A 22,296-nucleotide genomic window follows, 5' to 3' on the forward strand; every position below is an offset into this window, starting at 1 on the left:
GTGTCAAAAGCATAGTTGGCATGACAAGTTAGCCAGTGATGGACATGAACTGAATATACAACCACACCACTTTAAATGCTTTGCCAGAGATCAATTTGGGTGGTGCTCAGTTTGCAAGGATGTCCTGTCCCTTTGGGATTTCCCCTGATGACGACTGAGATCCTTTTTTTTTTTTTTTGTAGTGGACAAGATCAAGAGTCTACTCCTAGCATTGGGACTAATAAGCAATAAAGAAAAGTTGCCTTATCCTGTCCCAAAAGATGTCACATCTGACAACTTGATAAATGACTAAGGGGGACTCTTTGGATAGGGTGACATCTGTTCCTGTTCATCAGCATCCTTTATCACATAAATCCTTAATAGAATTTATTTTAATAAAGTCATTATTAGACATTGGCAGCAGTGTCATCTAGATGATGCTGATACACTGTTCTCAGCCAGCCCTGTGTTGGTCTCAGTCAGGATATGTCTTCACTAAAGAGAACTCAAGTTACCTACGTTAAAGTTACAGCCCTTTAGTTAACCTAGCTCGATTGAGAGTGGCTGCTCTGCAAAATAACACTTGAGTTGCTATGTCCTGCACATACTTGTGGGTAGCACTAAGACTTCTGGGGACATATCCAATGTGTCTTAGCGCTGTAGTAATCTGAGCTGCGCTATGAATTGGTCTGCAGTATAATGTGCAAGAACATGTCTGTCCTTTCTGGGCCAATGGGGGGAATCATGGCACTCAAGCACTGCTAGCCTGTGTCCACTCTTCAGAATGGTCATGTGAGCAGCTGAGGTGCTGTGCTCACTTGAGCTTTTGCCTGTGTCTTCTCTTAGGCGAGCCGACTCAAGTTTAATGCACCACCACATTCAGGCCATTGTCTACACCAGTGGTTCTCAACCAATGTACACCGAAGTCTTCTGGGGGTGCATCAACTCATTTAGATATTTGCCTAGTTTTACAAATGGCTACATAAAAAGTACTAGCGAAGTCAGTACAAACCAAAATTTCATACAGACAAAATGAGAAAGTAACCAGTTTTTCAGTAATAGTGTGCTGACACACTTTATGTATCTGATTTTTGTAAGCAAGTAGTTTTTAAGTGAGGTGAAACTTGGGGTATACAAGACAAATCAGATTCCTGAAAGGGGTACAGTAGTCCAGAAAGGTTGAGAACCACCGGTCCACACTACAGATCCCTTGCTGGTATGGCTGTGCCAGCATAGCAGTTCTGGCAGACCCTGCTAATAGAGATGTGGCATAAGCTGGAAGGACTTCATCTGCTGACATAGCTACACCTTCACCCCTAATAACACTGCTGACAGAACAGTGCTTCTGACAACAGAGCTGTAGTTGCATCTACGTTGGGGTTTTGCTGGTGTAGCTGGCTGAAGTGTGTGGGTTGTTGTTCCCTGCCATGCACCCGTCCTTTCTCTCACCCGCTTTCCCCATCCCCCCATGTTCTCAGCCCATATCTGTGCTGGCAAAACTTTGTAGTGTAGACCAGGCCTTAAAGCAGGGATGTTGGGTGTGTACACAAGTCAAAATGGGGCAACACTTTAGTTAAGTATGTAGTGAAGAAAAGCTCTTGAAGTCTGGGAAGAGCAGTTTCAGCTTTAGCAACCTGATCCCTATTGCATCTCATGGTTGTAAATCACTTCCTCTCAGTTGTGGCGTTGGACCTGAATCAGACGAAGGCACAGTGAATCTATCCCTATGTTGGTGACTCAGCAGGACACCCAAATTGGTACGACTTTCCAGGACCCACTCTCAGCTCTGCTGATGGGCCAGCCTATGACAATATGTAGTTCATTCTAGAGTGAGGACACTACAATCTATCAAAAAGGTGTAACCTCATCTATCTTGTTTAACTAAGGGTTATGTGGCTACATGTGCTGTCTTAGAGTGACCCTGATAATTCAGACCCCAAGGTTTTGATAAAGACAAAGCAAATGTTAAGACTGATTCTAACAAACAGCTTTTATAAATAGTAGAATTTTCCTGGGTTTGGGTTCTGTTGTTGTGTTTTAAAGAAAAAATAACTCCTGATGATTATCCAGGTTTTTATTCTTAGAAACTTGGATTGGCCCTGAACTTTAGGTTAAAATGTACTGGTAATTCCCTCAGTTTGATCTTATGATCCAAGCAAGGCTGATTGCACAAATTTACTTGAATGTTGTGTATGTTTCTTTTTTTAAAATTGGTGACGGGATCATTTAATGTCACAACTGAGTAGCTGTCTCTGTTAATTATCATGGGTGTTGCTATAGACTTTTCTTTCTCAGCTTAGTTTCACCCTAAGCACATTTTTCTTGAACTTACACATCTGAATAACCTGTTAACTATTAATGCTATAGGGTAGTCTCTTTGAAAGTGATGCACCTGTGCAATGAAGACAATGGAGTTGCACAGGTATAACTGAGGGCAGAATTTTGTTTGAAGAATCTTCTTACTGGTGGTAATACTCAAGAAAATGGACAGACCATCATCTTCACATGTATAGAATATTGCTACATGTGCCTCCAACAATGGCTTATATGCCTGCTGTCTCAGTTTCCCCCCAGCTAAACAAAAAAAAATATGAACCCTCCCCTTTTGGGATAACAAAAATCCAAACAAGATCTTCCTTCCCTGTGTCATTCATTTATGCCCATTCTGTCTCCTGGAGTTCTGTAGTAAAATCAACAAACCAAATCCAGAGAAGAAACTTCCTTCTCAAGTGCCCCTTGGTTTATTTGCTCCCTATCCAGGAAGGACAAGGGCTTAACTGGCAGACTGTGTGCAATAATACTTCTCAGTCTTCTGTAACCTCAGTGAGTCAGGCAGAGGTATTTGCTGCCTAAAATTCTTTTCCCATGGCAATGTAGGCAAGGCAATCTGAATTTGTTCAATGTTGAGTTTGAGTTTATTCAGAACTGACACTTAGGGTCAAATCATCTTTTTACTTGTAAACTATGTAGAAATCAGTGAAAGATGACAAACAGAAATAATGACACAGCAGTTTTAGCCACTTTTCAGGGTAAAACCACACTTTAAGACTTATGCATTTCATCTTTCAAAGGAAGTTCATGAAGCAATAAAACCCATTTGTAATCTTTTACAAAGTAGTGCAAAAATTATACATCTTAAATTCTCTTATAGTAAGAGGGTAATTGTATTATGCTAAAATATTTACTTCAAGGTAAAATTATAAACCTTTATAGGAAAACAAACTAAATTTTGAATGTTTTCTCAGAACTTGTTAGTGTTACTGTAATATCTCCACAGAACTTGGTTTTCTTGCATATTAAAATGTTAGTGACAACTGGAGCTGATTTAAAAGAAATTTGTGGAAATATTTGAAAACTCAGAACATTTTTTTAATCCTTGAGTTTGTTCCAGTTTTTCTGTAGAAGTATTGACTTTTTTTTTTAATTTTTTTTCAAAATTTACATTTGAAAATTAAATGATTTACTTAAGTAATTATAAGGTTCCGATTACGGCTGTATCTGAGTGTCTCACAAACCTTTAATGTGTCTACTTTGTAATCACCTAGAGGATAATAGAGTTGTAAGGAATAGCCAGCATAGATTTGTCAAAAACAAATCCTATCTAACAAATCTCAGTTCCTTTTTTGACAGGGTTACTGGTTTACTGAACGGGGGGGGGAAGCACTAGATGTGATTATATCTTGATTTTTAGTAAAGCTTTTGATACAGTCCCACATAACAGCCTCATTAGGAAAATGTGGTCTAGATGAAATTATTATAAAGTGGATGTGCCACTGGTTGAAAGGCCATGCTTAAAGACTAGTTATTAACTGTTTGTTTCCTGTCAAACTAGGATCCTGCCGGGGTCCATCCTGGGTCTGGTACTATTCAGCATTTTTATTAAGGGCTTGGATAATAGAGTGAAGAGTGAGAGTGTGCTTATAAAATTTATAGATGACACCAAGTTGAGAGGTCACAAGCACTTTGGAGGAAAGGATTAGAATTCAGTATGACTTTGACAAATTGGAGAATTGGTCTGAAATCAACACAAGTGCAAAGTATTTCACTTAGGAAGGACAAATCAAGTGCACAACTACAAAATGGAGAATAACTGCTAGGTGATAGTTCTGTTGAAAAGGATCTGGGGTTATAGTGGGTCACAATATGATGCAGTTGTGAAAAGGCTAACATTATTCTGAGTATTAACAAAAGTGGTGTAAGTAAAACACGGCAAGTAATAGTCCTGCTGTACTCAGCACTTGTGAGGCCTCAGCTGGAGTCCTGTGACCAATTCTGGGTGCTACACTTTAGGAAAAATGTGGACAAATTTGAGAGAGTCCAGAAAGCAACAGAAATGATAAAAGGGTTAGAAAACCTAACCTATGAGAAAAGATTAAAATAATGGATATATTTAGTCTTTAGAAAAGACTGAGTATGTTAAGGGCTGTTGTAAAGAACAGAGGAATCAATTGTTTTTCAGATCCACTGAAGATAGATCAAGAAGTAATCAACAGAAAGGAGATTTAGATTAGATATTAAGAAAAACTTTCTAATTATAAGGTTAGTTAAGCTCCGGAATAGGTTTCCAAGGGAGGTTGTGCAATACCCATAGAATATCAGGGTTGGAAGGGACATCAGGAAGTCATCTAATCCAACACCCTGCTCAAAGCAGGAGCAATCCTCAGACAGATTTTTGCCTCAGATCCCTAAATGGCCCCCTCAAGGATTGAACTCACAACTTTGGGTTTAGCAGGCCAATGCTCAAACCGCTGAGCTATCCCTCCCCATCATTGGAGGTTTCTTAAAAACAAGTTAGACAAACACTTGTCAAGGATGATCTAGGTTTACTTGGTCCTGCTCAGTGCTGGGGCTAGACTTGGTGAGTTATCGAGGGCCCTTCCAGCTTTACCTTTCTTTGATTCTGTGATTCACAATACTCCTTTAAGGTAGGAAAGTGCTATTATCCCCATTTTTACAGATGGGGAAACTGAAGGACAGAGACTGAGGGCTTGTCTACATGGGGAAGCTATTTTAGGATAAGTTAGTGTGAATTTAAAGTGTTATACACCTCTACACCTATATAAATGTGATCCAATATAATACGAATTCGGATATAACGCGGTAAAGCAGTGCTCTAGGGGCGGGGGCTGCACACTCCAGCAGATCAGAGCAGGTTTGAAATAACGTGTTTTCACCTATAACTCGGTAAGAGGTTTTTTTGGCTCCTGAGGACAGTGTTATGTCAGGGTAGAAGTGTAGCTTTTCCACAATAACTCCCCAGTGGACACACATGTTGGAGTAAGAGTATCCAGATGGGAAGCTATTGCAGAATAGCTTATTCCTTACTAACTATTCTGGTCAATTTCCCCATGCAGACAAGCCCTGAGTGACTTGCCCAAGATCACAGTAAGTCTGTGGTATAGCAGGAAACTGAATGCTGGTCTCCCAAATCTTAGGCTAATGCCCTAAGCACTGGAGACCTTCCTTCATGTTTACTTTCCTCATCTTGGAAACATTCCCACCACGTGACTAGACTGATTAATCAAAATGGGGGGAAAAGGCCCTACACACACACACACACACACGTTCACCAAAAAGCCAACAGGTGAATGCATATATGTACACTTAAAATTTTTGTCAGAAATAAAAACCATTTTGGGGGCAAAAAAGGTCTTCATGAAAATTCTTTTTAGAAATGTCCCTTTTTGACTAAAATAATTTTTGTTTGATAAATTCAACCATAGATACTAATATACCTTATTTTTATTAACATATCAAGAACAGAAAAAAATATTTTAAGGGTCTGATTCTCATTCATACTGAGTCCTCTACATTCCACTGTGGCAGTGTGCTGGGGCCCCATAGTGGGTGTAAGTGTAATTTGTGAATTCCTTTATATTTAATACATATTTTAAAAGAACTTGCCTAATGTACAAAAAGTTAAATCCTTTCTCTTGCAACAGACTCTCAACCTCAAGTTTGTTAAAATTGTGGCAGTAAAAATGTTAAATAAGGGAGCAATTTTTAATATTAAAAAACCTTATTTAATCATCCATGTACCACTTACAACTAAACTTCATCACTGTATTTAAAATAAACAATTGACAATTGTAAAGTACATGCAGTAGGTAGACTGCAAAAATACAACAGCGCAGTTCTACTCGTACAACAATAACTTACAAAAGACAACTGGAAGCAAGTTCATTCTTGTTACAATGTCTTAACTTCTCCTTTTTTTTTTCTTTTCTTTTTTTATTAAAAAAAAAAGGTATAAAGATTGTTGTACAGCCAGACCCTAAGTCAGTAGTATCTGGACGAACAGTCAAGCTATGTTGTTGGGCAACTGGACATCCATTTCTGCATTATCAGTGGTTCAAACAGGAAAAAGAGGTAATAACCAAATACAGGAAATCTCAAGGACTCGATGGAGATATTGCGTAAAAGTCAGTCTGCAGAATATAAATCCTTACGAAAAACTGGAGTCCATCTTTCCTCCTCCCCGCAACTGGCTCAAAGATATTTTTAAGAACATTTATGCTGAAAGTTTCCAGACTGGCAACCCTCCAATAATCAGCAGGGTCACAGAGCCGAGCTCCTCTGGCCCTGGGACTGCAGCAGGGTCACAGAGCGGAGTTCTTCCGGTCCTAGGACCACTGCGGCTGGAGGAGGTATTAGCTCCTGCTGAAGGAGCTCTGCTTTCCCTGCTGTGCCCTCCCCCTTTTTTTTTGCTATAATGGTCATATGGCTTGGATCTCCAGGGGTTTGTTAGAGAGAGAGTATGCTGTCTTTCCTCATAACATAATGTGCTTAACGTGCCCTTCCAAAAGCAGTCAAATTTTAAATTCCTGCACTCTCCCCATATTCCTATAGCCTGAGTATCATTCCCCAGTTAAAAAGGAACACAACTTTTCTCCAGCATCTCCCCCTCTTTTATCCAGGCGTATCTTCCTGTAAGAGGAATGCCTATTGATGAACCCTTATATTAGCAATGATATTAAAGTCCATTTTTAAGATGTAATGTTAGGTCACTTTGAGGCCTCAAGCAACATGTAAAATTAGTTTGATCCAGATAGAGATTATCTCCATGTTACTGAAATGTGTAATCAATGCACTATTTACTATACAGTTTTGATTCTTATCTGGTAAAGGTACATTTATTTTCATGTATAGTCTTTTGTTGCAGCCCCAGAAAAGAGTTCTAACAGTTTCCAGTTCAGAGTTGGATATGTCTGCTTATGACAATACTGATATAACATGAATGCTGACTGGGATAATGGTTTGAGAATCCCATCCAGCTATTTGTGGAAGGATAAGGATTCAGAATTGAAGTTCCTGAAAGAATGTGCACTTTAAGAAAACGTCTAATGTCTCTTTATTTAATAGCAGCAACACCAATCTGTCTTTGAATCAGTGTTTTGTCTTTAAGATGTTAAAGGCTGAGGACAAGATTTGTCTCTTCTGACCATTTGAAATAGGCTTTAAGAAAATGTGATAGTAGTCAGGAGTACTGTCCTTGCTAGATACAAATATTCTTATGTTTACTCCAAACCAGCACCAGTCAGTTAAGTTTTTCTGTGGCTCATATGTAACACAGGTTCCGCATGGGAATTCCCCAGAGTTGATTTTTAACCCAGTGAGTGTAAGTGATTCTGGGTTTTACATCTGTCGAGTGAACAGCGATTCTTCCTTTGTGTTCAGTCGGTGGGCACAACTGGACGTTTGTGATCTCCAGGGCATGTCTTATGGTGAGTTGCAAATACCTTTCACAATGGGTCCCCTCTGTTCAGATCTGGGGGTGGGGAAGATGAACCAGATCATAATTCAGTAGGCTTAAAGTAAATATGCATCTGACAAATTCAGTCTGCTGTGAAAGTGTCTTTGAGTTGCAGTAACAACTTATTTAACTAAAGCCCAGATTATGGTTCAGCACTCATGATTACACAAGTTAGTGAAGGGGGTGTTTTATGCCTCACTGCCTTGTTCTGGCTACCCATATCACAGCATATAGAGAAGAAGGGAAAACAGGTTCTGTAGAGCTTGCTATGAATTGTTGTTGTCCTCCCCTCATCCTCCAAATAGGTGGGAATGGGAGAAGAATGGATGTAGCCTTGACTCCATCCCTCCCAATGTGCCTGCCAGGCTTCAGCATAGTGTGCTGGCACAGCAACAGACATGTGCTGCACCATGCATAGACCCAGCGCAGTCTCTACACCCTCTCCAGAGCAGTAGAGAAATTGAAAGGGAGATTAACTTGTGAACTAGTCCTAACACACAGCACTTAGAGAATATAAACCGCTATATATGTGTGGAGTGGTAAGTCAAAAAAGTGACTTAATGTAGACAAGTATGTTTTGCTTCCAGTGTTTGTCTATATTTTATAAACTGAGTAAAATAAAGAGTTAGTGTTTTCTGTGTGACTAGAATTCTTGTAAGTTTACAACAAAACAGTTAAATATAATAATCATAGCATCAGACTTTAAGGTCAGAAGGGACCATTATGATCACCTGATGATAGATATTCAGGTAACAAACAGATATGGTTCAAGTTTACCTGTAGTAGGAAAATCATGTGTAAAATATGTAATATTAATGTGGAAAATGAGAATGCAGGAAGAAAGGAATAAATAAAGGGGAAGAGAAAATTAAGATGCGAAGATTAAAATCTGCTCACTTGTATCCATTTAGTTGGTACCAAAGTTGGGGGGAATATACAGTATTTTTTTTATTTGTAGTGTACTTCACAGGCCTTATTGTACTAACACCATTCATTACTCCCAGTTTCAGAGGCTGCGTGGTTTTGGTGGTTATTTTGGTAGGGTAATACGTGGAACTTTTGTAATGAATGTTACAGATGAACATTTTTACTGTTTAACTGCCTTGCTTAGAAGTTTTGGCATTTCACTGAGCTACTGATATGAGGTGAAATGTGCTAAGTTAAAAAAGAAAGTACATCGTCTTCAATCTGTAAAGAGAACTTTTTACTGTATTATGCAACTCATAGGTGATGCTTTGCTATAGGCTTTTTGAACTACAGTAGTTTTCTGCTTATCATGTTACTCCAGGCAAGAGAAGAGCGTAGGGAACACTAATCAAACTTTCACTAATGTTGTAAGGACTAATGTTAAAACAGAGACCTTTTTAACATCTGAAATGAAAGAATTACTCAGTTTGATATTATCTGAACAATTGTCTTCTCCCACCTCACCAAAAGTGCAGCTATTTTTTAACAGTCTTAAATCATCCTGATTGTAATATTGGCTCCCCTATTCCCTGGGTCATGGTTATTTAGTAAAACTGCAGAGAGAAACTAACCTCTTCCCCCCACCCCACCCCAAAAGTGTTTGTTTCACTGAGGTAGCACAAGAGTTCTGATGATTAAAGAGCAATGGATATATGAGAGATTAGATTATCAGTAAATGTCTGTAAACACTGATTTCATTGTACACAAAAAAGTTAACAGAAAAAGATCACAGAAATTTATAGAGAGGCAAAGTAAGAAGAATGCTGCTTGAGAACTTAAAATTTGATTGAAGGATATTTACTTGTGATGTTGACAAATTGTGTTTTTAGTGGTTATAAAGCTTCAACTTTTTGAATCTCAACATTTACTGTAATTAAATAATTATCTGACCTCCCCCAATTTCCTGGAACTGTGAACATTCCAATTGATAAAAATTGGAAAAATGCTTAAAACTCAATAGTTTTTGCAGAACTGTGAAAACTAAGATAGATACAAATAAAACATCTTACAAATAAATTATCCATTGAAATTACACCTCTACCCTGATATAATGCTGTCCTCGGGAGCCAAATAATCTTACTGCGTTATAGGTGAAACTGCATTATATCAAACTTGCTTTGATCCGCCGAAGTGCGCAGCCCCGCCCTCCAGAGCGCTGCTTTACCGCATTATATTCGAATTTGTGTTATATCGAGTTGCATTATATTGGGGTAGAGGGGTGTCTCTCTGTTATCAATTCTTACATAAGTGAGGGAGGAAAGTATTATTTTGGCTCCATATGTAACAAAATTGATTTATTCAATTTATGGGCCAGATTCTCACTTGGTGTATCACCACCGAAGTCAATTAAGCTACACCACTTTACACCAGCTGAAGATCTGGTCCATTATTCATAGCAGTCCAAACTGAACTCACTCTCTCGCATGCTCTGTGTTAATACATACATACAGAGAAAAGAGAAAATTTAAGATTACAAACAGATAACAGTCGCTCTTTTCTCTAGGGACCAGTATGCATGGCTGGAGGATTGGAAAACCGATCCTCCTTTTATCCAGATTTTTCTTGGCAATTCATGTTGGAAATAATACTGTTAAGGACCTGATTTTGAGTACTTTCTGCAAGCTTCTAAGCACTCTTAGCTCCTGTTGAAGTCATCAGGAGGTTTAAGGCACTTAGGACATTGCAGATGCAGCTCTGTATCTCCCACGATTGGGATCAGTAGTATATGTTGCCAACATATCACTTTCTGCATGCTTTTATGTATATATTCTATCTGCTGCAGCTAGACCTGATAAAGGATTCTTAGAGTGAGATTTAGGTAGAAGATTTCACTGAGGATATCCTCAGCATCTAAAAAGAAGTGCACCACCATTGAAATGTCTCTTATAGGTTCTGTTTACCTGAACAAGTAACATTATATTCAATAGCATTAGTTGACAACTCTCAATAATGTTATAAGCCCCAGTGCCATTTTGTGATCTATTATAGGACAGTAATCCAAACCACAGAATATTCAAGGCTGAATACTCTTCTGTAGGAAGCTCCTCCAGTGTTATGAATTGAATGCTCATGATGTACTGCCACCACAGCATGCAGGGATCAGCATCTTAACTCTGAAAATTTGACAGCTGCTGTTACTGAACCAGAATTACAGCTGTTTGCTACAGAAACCAGATGCAGTTCAGATTCTGACCCTTTTCGGTGCCCCCAAAGTATATTTTCAGTGCAGTGGAGTATATTATGCTTTAAGGGTATACTATGGTTGTCTTTATTTGCTGGTTTTGACTTTCAGTGAAACAAGAGTAAGCATTACCAACGCAAAATATTTTGACTACAGATAAACCAAACATAGGATTTTGGTTTTGCTTGTTAAAAACAAAAACCCCTAATCCAGGACACAACTTGCCTGCTTGCCTACATTCTTGCGGTTCAGATAAAATGAAATCCAGATTCAAACAACTCTTTGTTTATTTTTACAAGACCCCAAAACCCAGCTGACATGGTTGTGTATAACCAAAACCAAGTCTTCCTGTTTCACCTTCAATACTTATTTGACATAACATTTATATATTAGATTCGCTCTGGGACCCACTGCCGAAGTGCCCCGAAGATCCGCGGCAGGGAGTCCTTCCGCTTTAGCACCCGCCGCCAAAGAGTTGGGTCTTCGGTGGTAATTCAGCAGCGGGGGCCCCCTGCTGCGGGTCTTTGGGGCACTGCGGCAGTGGGTCCTAGAGTAGAAGGCCAGCTGCTGCTGAGGACCCCAGGTCCCCTGAATCCTCTGAGCGGCCCTGATCTGAGACACATTTAAAACTGAAGAGAGGGATTTTAAAATTAAATGGTTAACGCTGGGGCTACACAAGAAATTCATTCTGTAGATTTCACGATCAGTGGTTTAAATATAAAGCAATAGAAGTTACACTTTTGGACTATTTACTTATACCCCCTTCACCCTCTCAACGTAGGCTTGCCATTCAAGTTACAGGGAGTTCTGCGGACATGCAGCAAAAATCAACGCAATAGTTGGTACGCTTCAAGGTAATCATTTCACCACTTCACCAGAATTTATAGACTCATAGACTCGTAGGTCAGAAGGGACCAATATGATCATCTAGTCTGACCTCCTGCACAAAGCAGGCCACAGAACCCTACCCATCCACTTCTATAAAACCCCCTAACCTATGTCCGAGTTATTGAAGTCTTCAAATTGTGGTTTGAAGACCTCAAGCAGAGAATCCACCAGCAAGTGACCCTGCCCCACGCTGCAGAGGGAAGGAAAAACCCAGGGCCTCTGCCATCTGCCCTGGGGAAAATTCCCGACCAATGATGGCGAATCGGCTAAACCCTGAGCATGTGGGCAAGCTCCCCAGCACACCAGGAAGAATCTCATGAGTAACTCTGATCCCATCCCATCCACACAAGCATTGGCAATTATCTGCTATATCACAAGAATCAATTGCCAAAATTACTGTCCTTCATATCATCCCTCTCCATAAACTTAATCAAGCTTAGTCTTAGAAGCAGATATGTTTTTGCCTCACTCCCCTTGGCACCTGTTCCAGAACTTCACTCCTCGTAGGTGTTAGAAACCTTCTCTAATTTCAAGTTAAACTTCCTAGTGCCCAGTTTTACCCATTTTCCTTTGTCACATTGTACTAGCTTATTAATTCTCTCCTCCCTAATTTATCCTCATATATTTATAAGAGCAAATATCTCCCTTCACTTTCTTTGGTAGTAAACAAGCAGCTCTTTGATCTCCTTTCATAAGACAGTGTTCCATTCCGGTCATCCCGGTAGCCTCTTCTACACCTGTTCCAGTTTGAATCATCTTCTCTAAACATTGAGACCAGAACTGCACCACTATATTCCAGTGAGGTCTCACAGCTTCTTATAATGGGCAAACCTCGTTATCTTAACACCTCATCTCTCTCACAACAACCAATCTGCGACGAACGTCGAGGAGGACTCGGGAAGGATGAGGTAACACACAAAAGAGATGAGACGGTGTGATGTTGGACAGACGCTGAGTGTGTAATTTAAGAGCTGGTGAGCACTTCCCACGTCGGAATACTGTGTGCATTTGGTCTTCCTCACCATCATTTTAAGAAGGATGAATTCAATACTGAACAGGTTCAGAGGACGGGCTAACCAGGATGATCCGAGGATGGAAACCTGCCGATTATGAAAGGAGACTCAAAGAGTTGTTGCTGTTTAGCCTAGCCAAAGAAACTCCGGGGGATTCCTTGCTCTATTAATAATATACTAGGGGAATTACATTAGGCTGGAGTGGAGAGGATTATTTAAGCTTAGTACTAATGGTAGAACATTGGCAAGGACAGAATGGGGTACAAACTGACACTAGGTTAAGTTAGACTTAAAATTAGACGAAGGTTTCCTACCATTAGAGGAGTGAAGTTCTGGAAATAGCCTTCAAGGGGAGTAGTGGGGCAAAAGACATATCTGGCTTAGCTAGCTTGTACAGTTTAGGAAGGGTATGCAATATGACAGGCGTTATTTTTCGTGCGCAATTGTTCTTGCGGATTATAGCAGATAAGTTGTGTCAATGGTCTGCGATGATGTTGGATGGGATGGATCAGGTACTGCAGAGATTTCTTCCTGACTGCTGGCTGGGAGCCTTGCCACCTGCTCAGGGTTTAGCCGATCGCCATATATAGTTGGTCGGGAAGGAATTTTCCTCCAGGCAGATTGGCAGAGCCCTGGAGTTTTTCGCTCTCCCTGCAGCGTGGGGCATTGGGTCACTTGCTGGTGGTTCTCTGCTTGTGAGGTCTTCAAACCACAATTGAAAACTTCACATAACTTGGACATAGGTTAGGGGTTATAGAAGTGGATGGGTAGGGTCTGTGGCCTGCTTTGTGCAGGAGGTCAGACTAGATGATCATATTGGTCCCTTCTGACCTACGAGTCTATGAGTCTATAAATTCTGGTGAAGTGAGTGAAATGATTACCTTGAAGCGTACCAACTATTGGCGTTGATTTTTGCTGCATTCCGCAGAACTCCCTGTACTTGAATGGCAGCCTACGTTGAGAGGGTGAAGGGGTATAAGTAAATAGTCCAAATGTGTAACTTCTATTGCTTTATTTTATAAACCACTGATCGTGAAATCTACAGAATGAATTTCTTGTTAGCCCAGCGTTAACCATTTATTTTAATCCCTCTCTCAGTTAAAATGTGTCTCAGATCAGGGCGCTCACGGTAGATTCAGGGACCCTGGGGTCCTCAGCAGCAGTGGTAGGTAAATTAGATCTACTGCATTTCCTTTGTCTAAATAATCTGTCACCTTCTCGAAGAAGGAGATCAGGTTGGTTTGGCACTATCTACCTCTAGTAAAACCATGTTGTAATTTGTCCCAATTACCATTGACCTCAATGTCCTTTACTACTTTCTCCTTCAATATTTTTTCCAAGACCTTACATACTACTTCTAGATTACACTAGCATCAGCTTTTAATGAAAATTAAATTCCTTAGTGTCTCATTAAAAATGTGCAGCAACCCTTTTCTAGTTGTTTAATTAAGGTGTACAAGCACATACACAGCAAAGTTAACCCAGAAGAGAGCACTGTCAAGGCCCTCTGTGTGTATCAGTTATGTACCCACAGTGGAATTACAGAGGTAGCCCACTTCTTTTACGTCAGATACAAAATTCAAAGTGGTCCAATACTCCTGCAGAGGGACCCAGTACACAGCAGTAGCTACTAAGAATGGTGATTGTGGAGAGTTGCATTGCAGCCCCCATGACCTGCCCGCAGGGATGTGCATGCATGAACTAAATTCCTCTCACCACCAATTGACTTTGTTGCAGATGGCTGGAAGTGAAAATTTTAGGGGGTTACAGTGAAACTGCAATAATGTCACCAAGTTTAGTGTGTCAATATTTCTTTAATTCAAATAGGTTTGACAGTGAATCTATTAACAAGAGAATTAATGGGCTGTTCTATAGTACTAGAAGTGCCTCATAAACACCACTCACCTCTTTGTTCTAACTCATAGATAAAGTTTCTTCTTAAACAAAACTGTTCACAATGTATTAGGATAGAAACTGATAAAATATCAAGATTAAATATTTCTACTATACATACAGAAGCAACTTCACTGAGAGGAATTCAAATATGCATGGGATGTCTGGTACCATTTAAAAAACCCCACAACAATAGCAAGTTCAGACTTCCCCAGAGAGAATATATCATAAAGCTTTTGGCTCAGCTGTTGTGGTCACTCATTTCAATGTGTTTAGATTAAAGGTCCAGAATATGCAGACAGATGTTGGCATCTAATCTGTCAATCACTTGTGGATTAAGGGCTCATAACAATATGTATTGTATGCATTGACTGCCTTTGGTCTCCCTTTGTCCCATTCTACAATGTCTGAGCACCACAGCATGTACAGCACGGTGTATTTCAGGGATCCTACAACACACAATGCTTGAGCCAGAGATAAGAGAGTTAAAGACTAACTGGAAGCTTCAACCAATTTTCACAATGGCTGTGGAGGACGACTGATTTCTGCATAAAAAGTAATAGAATGTGATTTCCCCATGCAAAGCTCGCTGCTGGGGAAGGAAATGAACCACTGTAAAGGCTGGCAGGCCTAACATTCAGCTTTCAACACTGGTCAACTTAAAAACCTATGCAGACACTTGCTAAGACTATTGTTGTTATTGAACTGCAGAAACACACACCTACGTGAGGAAGTCACACTGACAGTTTAGTACTTTATATCAGCTTGCAGCTGTTTATTGGTTCAGACACTTTCATTGCAGAATTCTGTCATAGAATCATAGACTTTAAGGTCAGAAGGGACCCTTATGATCATCTAGTCTGACCTCCTCCATAACGCAGGTCACAGAATCTCACTCACTCACTCTTGAAACAAACCCCTAACCTATATCTGAGCCACTGAAGTCCTCAATCATAGTTTAAAGATTTCAAGGTGCAGAGAATCCTCCAGCAAGTGACCCTTGCCCCACGCTGCAGAGGAAGGCAAAAAAAACCCAGGGCCTCTGCCAATCTGCCCTGGGGGGAAATTGCCATATTTGGGGTCGGGAAGGAATCGGCTAAACCCTGAGCATGTGGGCAAGACTCACCAGCTAGACACCCAGGAAAGAATTCTCTGTAGTAACTCAGATCCCATCCCATCACAAGCCATTGGGCATATTTACTGCTAATAGTCAAAGATCGATTAATTGCCAAAATTAGGCTATCCCATCATACCATCCCCTCCATAAACTTATCAAGCTTAGTCTTGAAGCCAGATATGTTTTTTGCCTCCACTGCTCCCCTTGGCACACTGTTCCAGAACTTCACTCCTCTGATGGTTAGAAACCTTCTTCTAATTTCAAGTGTTAACTTCCTGATGGCCAGTTTATATCCATTTGTTCTCATGTCCACATTGGTACTGAGCTTAAATAATTCCTCTCCCTCCCTAATATTTATCCCTCTGATGTATTTATAGAGGGCAATCATATCTCCCTTCAACCTTCTTTTGGTTAGGATAAACAAGCCGAGCTCTTTGAGTCTCCTTTCATAAGACAGGTTTTCCATTCCTTGGGTCATCCTAGTAGCCCTTCTCTATACCTGTTCCAGTTTGAATTCATTCTTCTTAAACATTGAGACCAGAACTGCACACAATATTCCAGATGAGGTCTCACCAGTGCTTTGTATAATGGGGCAAACACCTCGTTATCTCTACTGGAAATACCTCACCTGATGCATCCCAAGACCACATTAGCTTTTTTTCACAGCCATATCATATTGGCGACTCATAGTCATCCTGTGATCAACCAATACTCCGAGGTCCTTCTCCTCCTCTTACTTGCAACTGATGTGTCCCCAGCTTATAACCAAAATTCTTTTAATCCCTAAATGCATGACCTTGCACTTTTTACTATCAAATTTCATCCTATTACTTTTACTCCAGTTTACAAGGTCATCCAGATTTTCCTGTAAGATATCCTGGTGCTCCTCTGTATTGGCAATACCTCCCAGCTTTGCGTCATCCGCAAACTTTATTAGCATATTCCCACTTTTTGTGCCAAGGTCAGTAATAAAAAGATTAAATAGGATTGGTCCCAAAACTGATCCTTGAGGAAATCCACTAGTAACCTCCCTCCAGCCTGACAGTTCACCTTTCAGTACCTGTTGTAGTCTCCCCTTTAACCAGTTCCTTATCCACCTCTCAATTTTCATATTAAACCCTAACTTTTCCAATTTAGCTAATAATTCCTCATGTGGAGCCATATCAAATGCCTCACTGAAATCGAGGTAAATTAGATCCACTGCATTTCCTTTGTCTAAAATCTCTGTTATCTTCTCAGAGAAGGAGATTAGGTTGGTTTGGCACGATTTACCTTTTATAAATCCATACTGTATTTTGTCCCAATTACCGTTGACCTCAATGTCCTTAACTACTTTCTCCTTCAAAATTTTTTCCAAGATCTTGCATACTACGGATGTCAAACTAACAGGGTTGTAGTTACTCAGATCACTTTTTTAACCTTTCTTAAAAATTGGAACTATGTTAGCAATTCTCCACTCATACGGTACAACCCTTGAGTCTACAGATTCATTAAAAATTCTTGCTAATGGGCTTGCAATTTCATGTGCCAGTTCCTTTAATATTCTTAGATGAAGATTATCTGGGCCCCCTGTTTTAGTCCCATTAAGCTGTTCATGTTTGGCTTCTACCTCAGATATGGTTATATCTACCTCCATATCCTCATTCCCATTTATCACCCCAGCATTATCACCCTGCTATTAGCTCCTCATTAAAGATGGAGGCAAAGTATTTGTTTAGCTATTGGGCCAGGCCTAGATTATCCTTAACCTCCACTCCATCCTCAGTGTTTAGTGGTCCCACTTCTTCGTTCTTTGTTTTCTTCTTATTTATATGGCTATAAAACCTTTTACTGTTGGTTTTAATTCCCTTTGCAAGGTCCAACTGTACATGACTTTTGGCCTCTCTCACTTTATCCCTACATATTCTGACCTCAATAAGGTAGCTTTCCTTGCTGATCCCTCCCATCTTCCACTCCTTGTAGGCTTTCTGCTTTTTCTTAATCACATCTTTGAGATGCTTGCTCATCCAGCTTGGTCTGCAACTCCTGCCTATGATTTTTTCCGCCTTTCTTTGTATGCAGACTTCTGATAGTTTCTGCAACTTTGACTTGAAGTAATTCCAGGCCTCCTCCACCTTTAGATCCACAAGTTCTTCAGTTCAATCCGCTTTCCTCGTGGCCTAATAGACATCTGTATGTTTCCAAGTTCTTTGGCTTAGTACAAATTTAAAACTATGTCTCCCTGTCTGTGGATGATGTGAGGCAAAACAGTTGTACCACACATGCTTCAAGTTCTAGAGTCATAACCGGAGTTCATTTGCTGCAATTCTACAGCTGCAGAAATTATCGTTTATCCACTGTCCCACAAAATCCAAGTCAAACTGCTTCTCTAACTAGTCAAAGAATTAGTAAGGGTTAGCATTAGTTATAAGTGGAGGGGTTCAAAGCCTCCTTCCAGGGTGTTTATGTCCTGAGTGCTCAACATATAAAAGAAGTAGGAGTGCAGCAAACATGCCAACCCAGGGCCACTGAAAGTTGCTGCCTCTTTCTTTGGCTTCAGTATTTCTTATTTAAATTTAATCAGAGCCCAATGGATGGCACCTTAGTTGCTTAGCTTAAGATACAGAAATGGTGCAAGATTTGTCCTTTCTATCCTCTGGTGGAGCAGGGTTAGGGGGATGGGGGGAAAACATTTCTTAGGTAAAGTTGCGAGCGGAGATTTTCAAAAAAGCCTAAGGAAATCAGGTGTCCAACTCCCATTAGGGATGTAAATAGTGTTTTAAAAAGGTAAACGTTTAAAGTATTAAAATTGTACCGTTTAATCATTAGGCTCTGCACTCGCCGGGAATCCTGGTTGCCGCCCCAGCACCCGGAGACTCCAGTCACTGCTGGGCCCGTGCTTGGAATCCTGGCTGCTACCCTGTGTGCCTGGGGTCCCAGCTGCCGCCCCGCGCAGAGCCCCAGGCATGGGGCTGGCAGCTGCCAGGATCCGTAGCGCATGGGGGAGGGGTGGCAGCAACTGGGATACAGGGGGCTGGGGGAGAGTGGAGTCCCGCAGCCAGAGTTTAAATGTTAAAACATTCTGGTTATCGACAAGACTGATGCTTATCAGTTAATTGGTTAACTGGTTAACGTTTTACATCCCTAACTCCCATTAACCTTTGAATATGCCAGCTGGCAATTATAAGGGCCACTTACAGACTGAGTAAAGTCACTATATAAACACAAGCACATGGTATTCTATAAAGAAAGCTGAATAAAGATCCTATTGGATCCAGCACCACAGTGCTTAGACTTCTTCCCAGCCCCATAGGCTCAGTTTGTTGCCTCATTATATCTTAAAATGTCTGGAAAACACTAAAGACACTAAAACAGGGGTCCCCAATGCGGTGCCTGCAGGTGCCATGTCACCCGCCGGGGCGTCTAAGTGCGCCTGCGTACCGGCCAGCAGATGAGCATCTGCTGAAATGCTGCTGAGGAGCAGCGTCATCCATGGCGTTGCTGCCGAAATGTTGCTGATTTTTGGCAGCAACGCCTCTGGATGACACTGCTTGTCAGCAGTGACGCCTACTGACGTTGTTGCTTGTTGGTGACATTTCGGCGGATGCTCATTCGCCGCCATGGTCCTCCGTGGCTCGTCGTCTGGTGCCTGCCAGATGAAAAAGGTTGGGGACCACTGCACTAAAAGCTAGCCATCTCCCCTCCTCTCTCTCCCCCCAGCTTCTTGCTTTAGACACATATGTCTGTTAAATAAAACCTCATTGTGGCTTTAGTTTTGGGGGAGGAGAGGAAAGAGGAGAAGAGAATTTTTAATGTTTTGTTGTCAATGTGATGCAGTGTATTGCTTTCTATTTGTATCTATCCAGGCTTGGCAAAATTCTTTTTAATTTTTTTTTAATGCACCTCTACCCCAATATATCGTGACCTGATATAACATGAATTCAGATATAACATGGTAAAGCAGCGCTTTGGGGGGGATAGCGGGTGCGCACTCTGACGGATCAAAGCAAGTTTGATATAACACAGTTTCACCTATAACGCGTGAAGTTTATTTTTGGCTCCCGAGGACTGTTATAGCAGGGTAAAGGTGTAGTCTGTATTTGCTATTGTTTAGGGCATGCTGCAAAGCCCTTCTGTTTGATCAGAAGTCTGGAACAGGCTGCAAAGAGTCCTGTGGGACCTTATAGACTAACAGACGTTTTGGAGCATGAGCTTTCATGGGTGACGACAAAGTGGGTATTCACCCACGAAAGCTCATGCTCCAAAATGTCTGTTAGTCTATAAGGTGCCACAGGGCTTTTTTTGCTGCTTTTACAGATCCAGACTAACACGGCTCCCCTCTGATACTTGGAACAGGCTGAGGTTTGGGGAGGGTGTGGGCAGTATTTTTATTGTAGGTGTTTAGGATGATGTGGGAGCTTAGCTGGGGCAAGTCTGGTTGTTGCTGATCTGATTTGTATGGAGAAAGGCTAATGGTTTATTTTTACTGTATTTTTAAGATCCGTAGGCACTACTGTAATAAACATTATTAATAATAATAGTTTGTCACGGTCTAGAGACTAGGAGAGGCACCTCCTTATGTGCTGAAATTGAAGTAAGTATCTTTTTGTCTCCGACTTCCCCCTATTTAAGACAGACCAGTAAAAAAGCCTGGTCTTGCTTCTTAGCTAATTCTTTTTATATGTGTGTGTTTTTTTTCTTTTCTTGTTTTTTAAATTTAAGGAAGCTTGGTTGGTTTGCCTGAAAACAAGATACATGTCTGCATTCAGCCCCAATCACAAAACCTGATGGTAGGGGACACATTGATTCTAGAGTGTGGTGCTGTTGGAAACCCAGTTCCCCATTACCAGTGGTTCAGAAATGGATTTCCGCTGACAAATGGGAACAGAAAGGTATATACGGTAAGTTATTGAGGAGTGCTGAGTTCTGAAACTAATTTAACTACTTTTATCTTAGTTATTTGCCTCAGAGACTAAATTATAAGAATCATTTAGCTATGAGATAGCATAATGAACACTTTTAGTTTTCTGGTGTCCCATTGGCTAGTATTTCCATAGTGGTTTTGAGTCCCTTTGGAGTGCAGCGTTCTAAAATAAGTTTAATTAGGGAAGCCATGTCTTGGGTGGTAGTAATTGTTTGGAGGCAATGGAAGATACTTTTGTATCCCAGGTTAGAGTGGTGTTAATTTAACAGAAGGCTAAAGAGATGTAGGATGCATTTATTGATTATATTTTGAATTAAATGTTTGCAGCAGCTTTTCTCTACACCATACCTGAGAGTGTTGTATGTGGCAAATATTTTTCTAAACTCATCTGAGCTGTAGTATCCCATGGTTAATTCATCTCAAATCAGCAAGATAGATTTGTAGTAGGGTTGTCAAACGATTAAACAATAATAGAATACCATTTATTTAAATATTTATAGATGTTTTCTATGTTTTCAAATATATTGATTTCAATTACAACACAGAATACAGAGTGTACAGTGCTCACTTTATATTTGTTTTTGACTACAAGTATTTGCACTGTTAAAAAAACGAGAGAGTATTTTTCAATTCACCTAATACAAGTACTGTAGTGCAGTCTCTTTATCATGAAAGTTGAACTTACAAATGTAGAATTATGTACAAAAAATATCCGCATTCAAAAAGAAAACAATGCAACATTTTAGAGTCTGCAAGTCCGCTCAGTCCCACTTCTTGTTCAGTCAGTCATTCAGTAAACAAGTTTGTTTGCATTTACAGGAGATAATGCTGCCCTCTTTTTAGTTACAATGTCACCAGAAAGTGAGAACAGGTATTTGCATGGCACTTTTGTAGCAATTGGCTGAACAAGATGTAGGACTGAGTGGACTTGTAGGCTCTGAAGTTTTACGTTGTTTTCTTTTTGAGTTCAGTTATGCAGACAGATCTCTATGTTGCAGGATCAGGGCCTTTGTATTTGAAATCTTGTGAAGGATGTTTAGTCTTAATTTTTATGACTCTTTTTTTCCTTTTTACTGGTTTAACTGAAAATGCATTTTATATATTTTAAGATGTGTGGTTCTGATGCTTATATAGGTGTCTTATGTGGACATGGAACATCAGGGGACCTACTGGTGTCGTGTGTTTAATGATCAAGACAATCAAGAAAGCAAGAAGATAGAAGTCATGATAGGTAATAGTTCTGTTAATTGGACACATAATAAAAGCTGGCAAATAAAACCTGATGACTTGACACTAGAATTCCTATTCAAAGCTCCCAGTGCATGACCACAGAGAGGTCACTTAACCTTTCTGTAACTCCAGTTTGCACAGCACACAGGGATTTTTAGAAACTTAACATTTTTAAAGTGCTTAGAGATCCTCTGCTAGTATCTCTGTGCAATTTATCAAGTTTCTGAACATGCTAATATATAGTGAAAAGTCATTCAGTTCATGTAGTTTGTGGACAAAAGATAGGACCGGTGCTTTGACAAGAGAATGACCTGTCTGACTATTGAGATTTCACCTACAGAATTTTGGTGGTGGTGGTGACTGAGTTACAGT

The 22,296-nt window shown here is 40.3% G+C and overlaps 1 protein-coding gene across 2 annotated transcripts in view; it reads left to right on the top strand.

The window, feature by feature from the left end:
- MALT1 (MALT1 paracaspase) overlaps positions 1–22,296 on the top strand; it is an 81,507-nt gene that overhangs the window by 8,795 nt on the left and 50,416 nt on the right. For both annotated transcript variants that reach the window (XM_032776381.2, XM_032776380.2), the window contains exons 3-6: positions 6,227–6,348; positions 7,553–7,703; positions 20,493–20,671; positions 21,829–21,925. In XM_032776381.2, the coding sequence (XP_032632272.1) occupies positions 6,227–6,348; positions 7,553–7,703; positions 20,493–20,671; positions 21,829–21,925 (549 nt within the window). The remainder of the gene's footprint in view (positions 1–6,226; positions 6,349–7,552; positions 7,704–20,492; positions 20,672–21,828; positions 21,926–22,296) is intronic.

The sequence above is a fragment of the Chelonoidis abingdonii genome, chromosome 6 (genome assembly GCF_003597395.2).
Source record: "Chelonoidis abingdonii isolate Lonesome George chromosome 6, CheloAbing_2.0, whole genome shotgun sequence".
In the NCBI taxonomy this organism is placed as follows: Eukaryota; Metazoa; Chordata; order Testudines; family Testudinidae; genus Chelonoidis; species Chelonoidis abingdonii.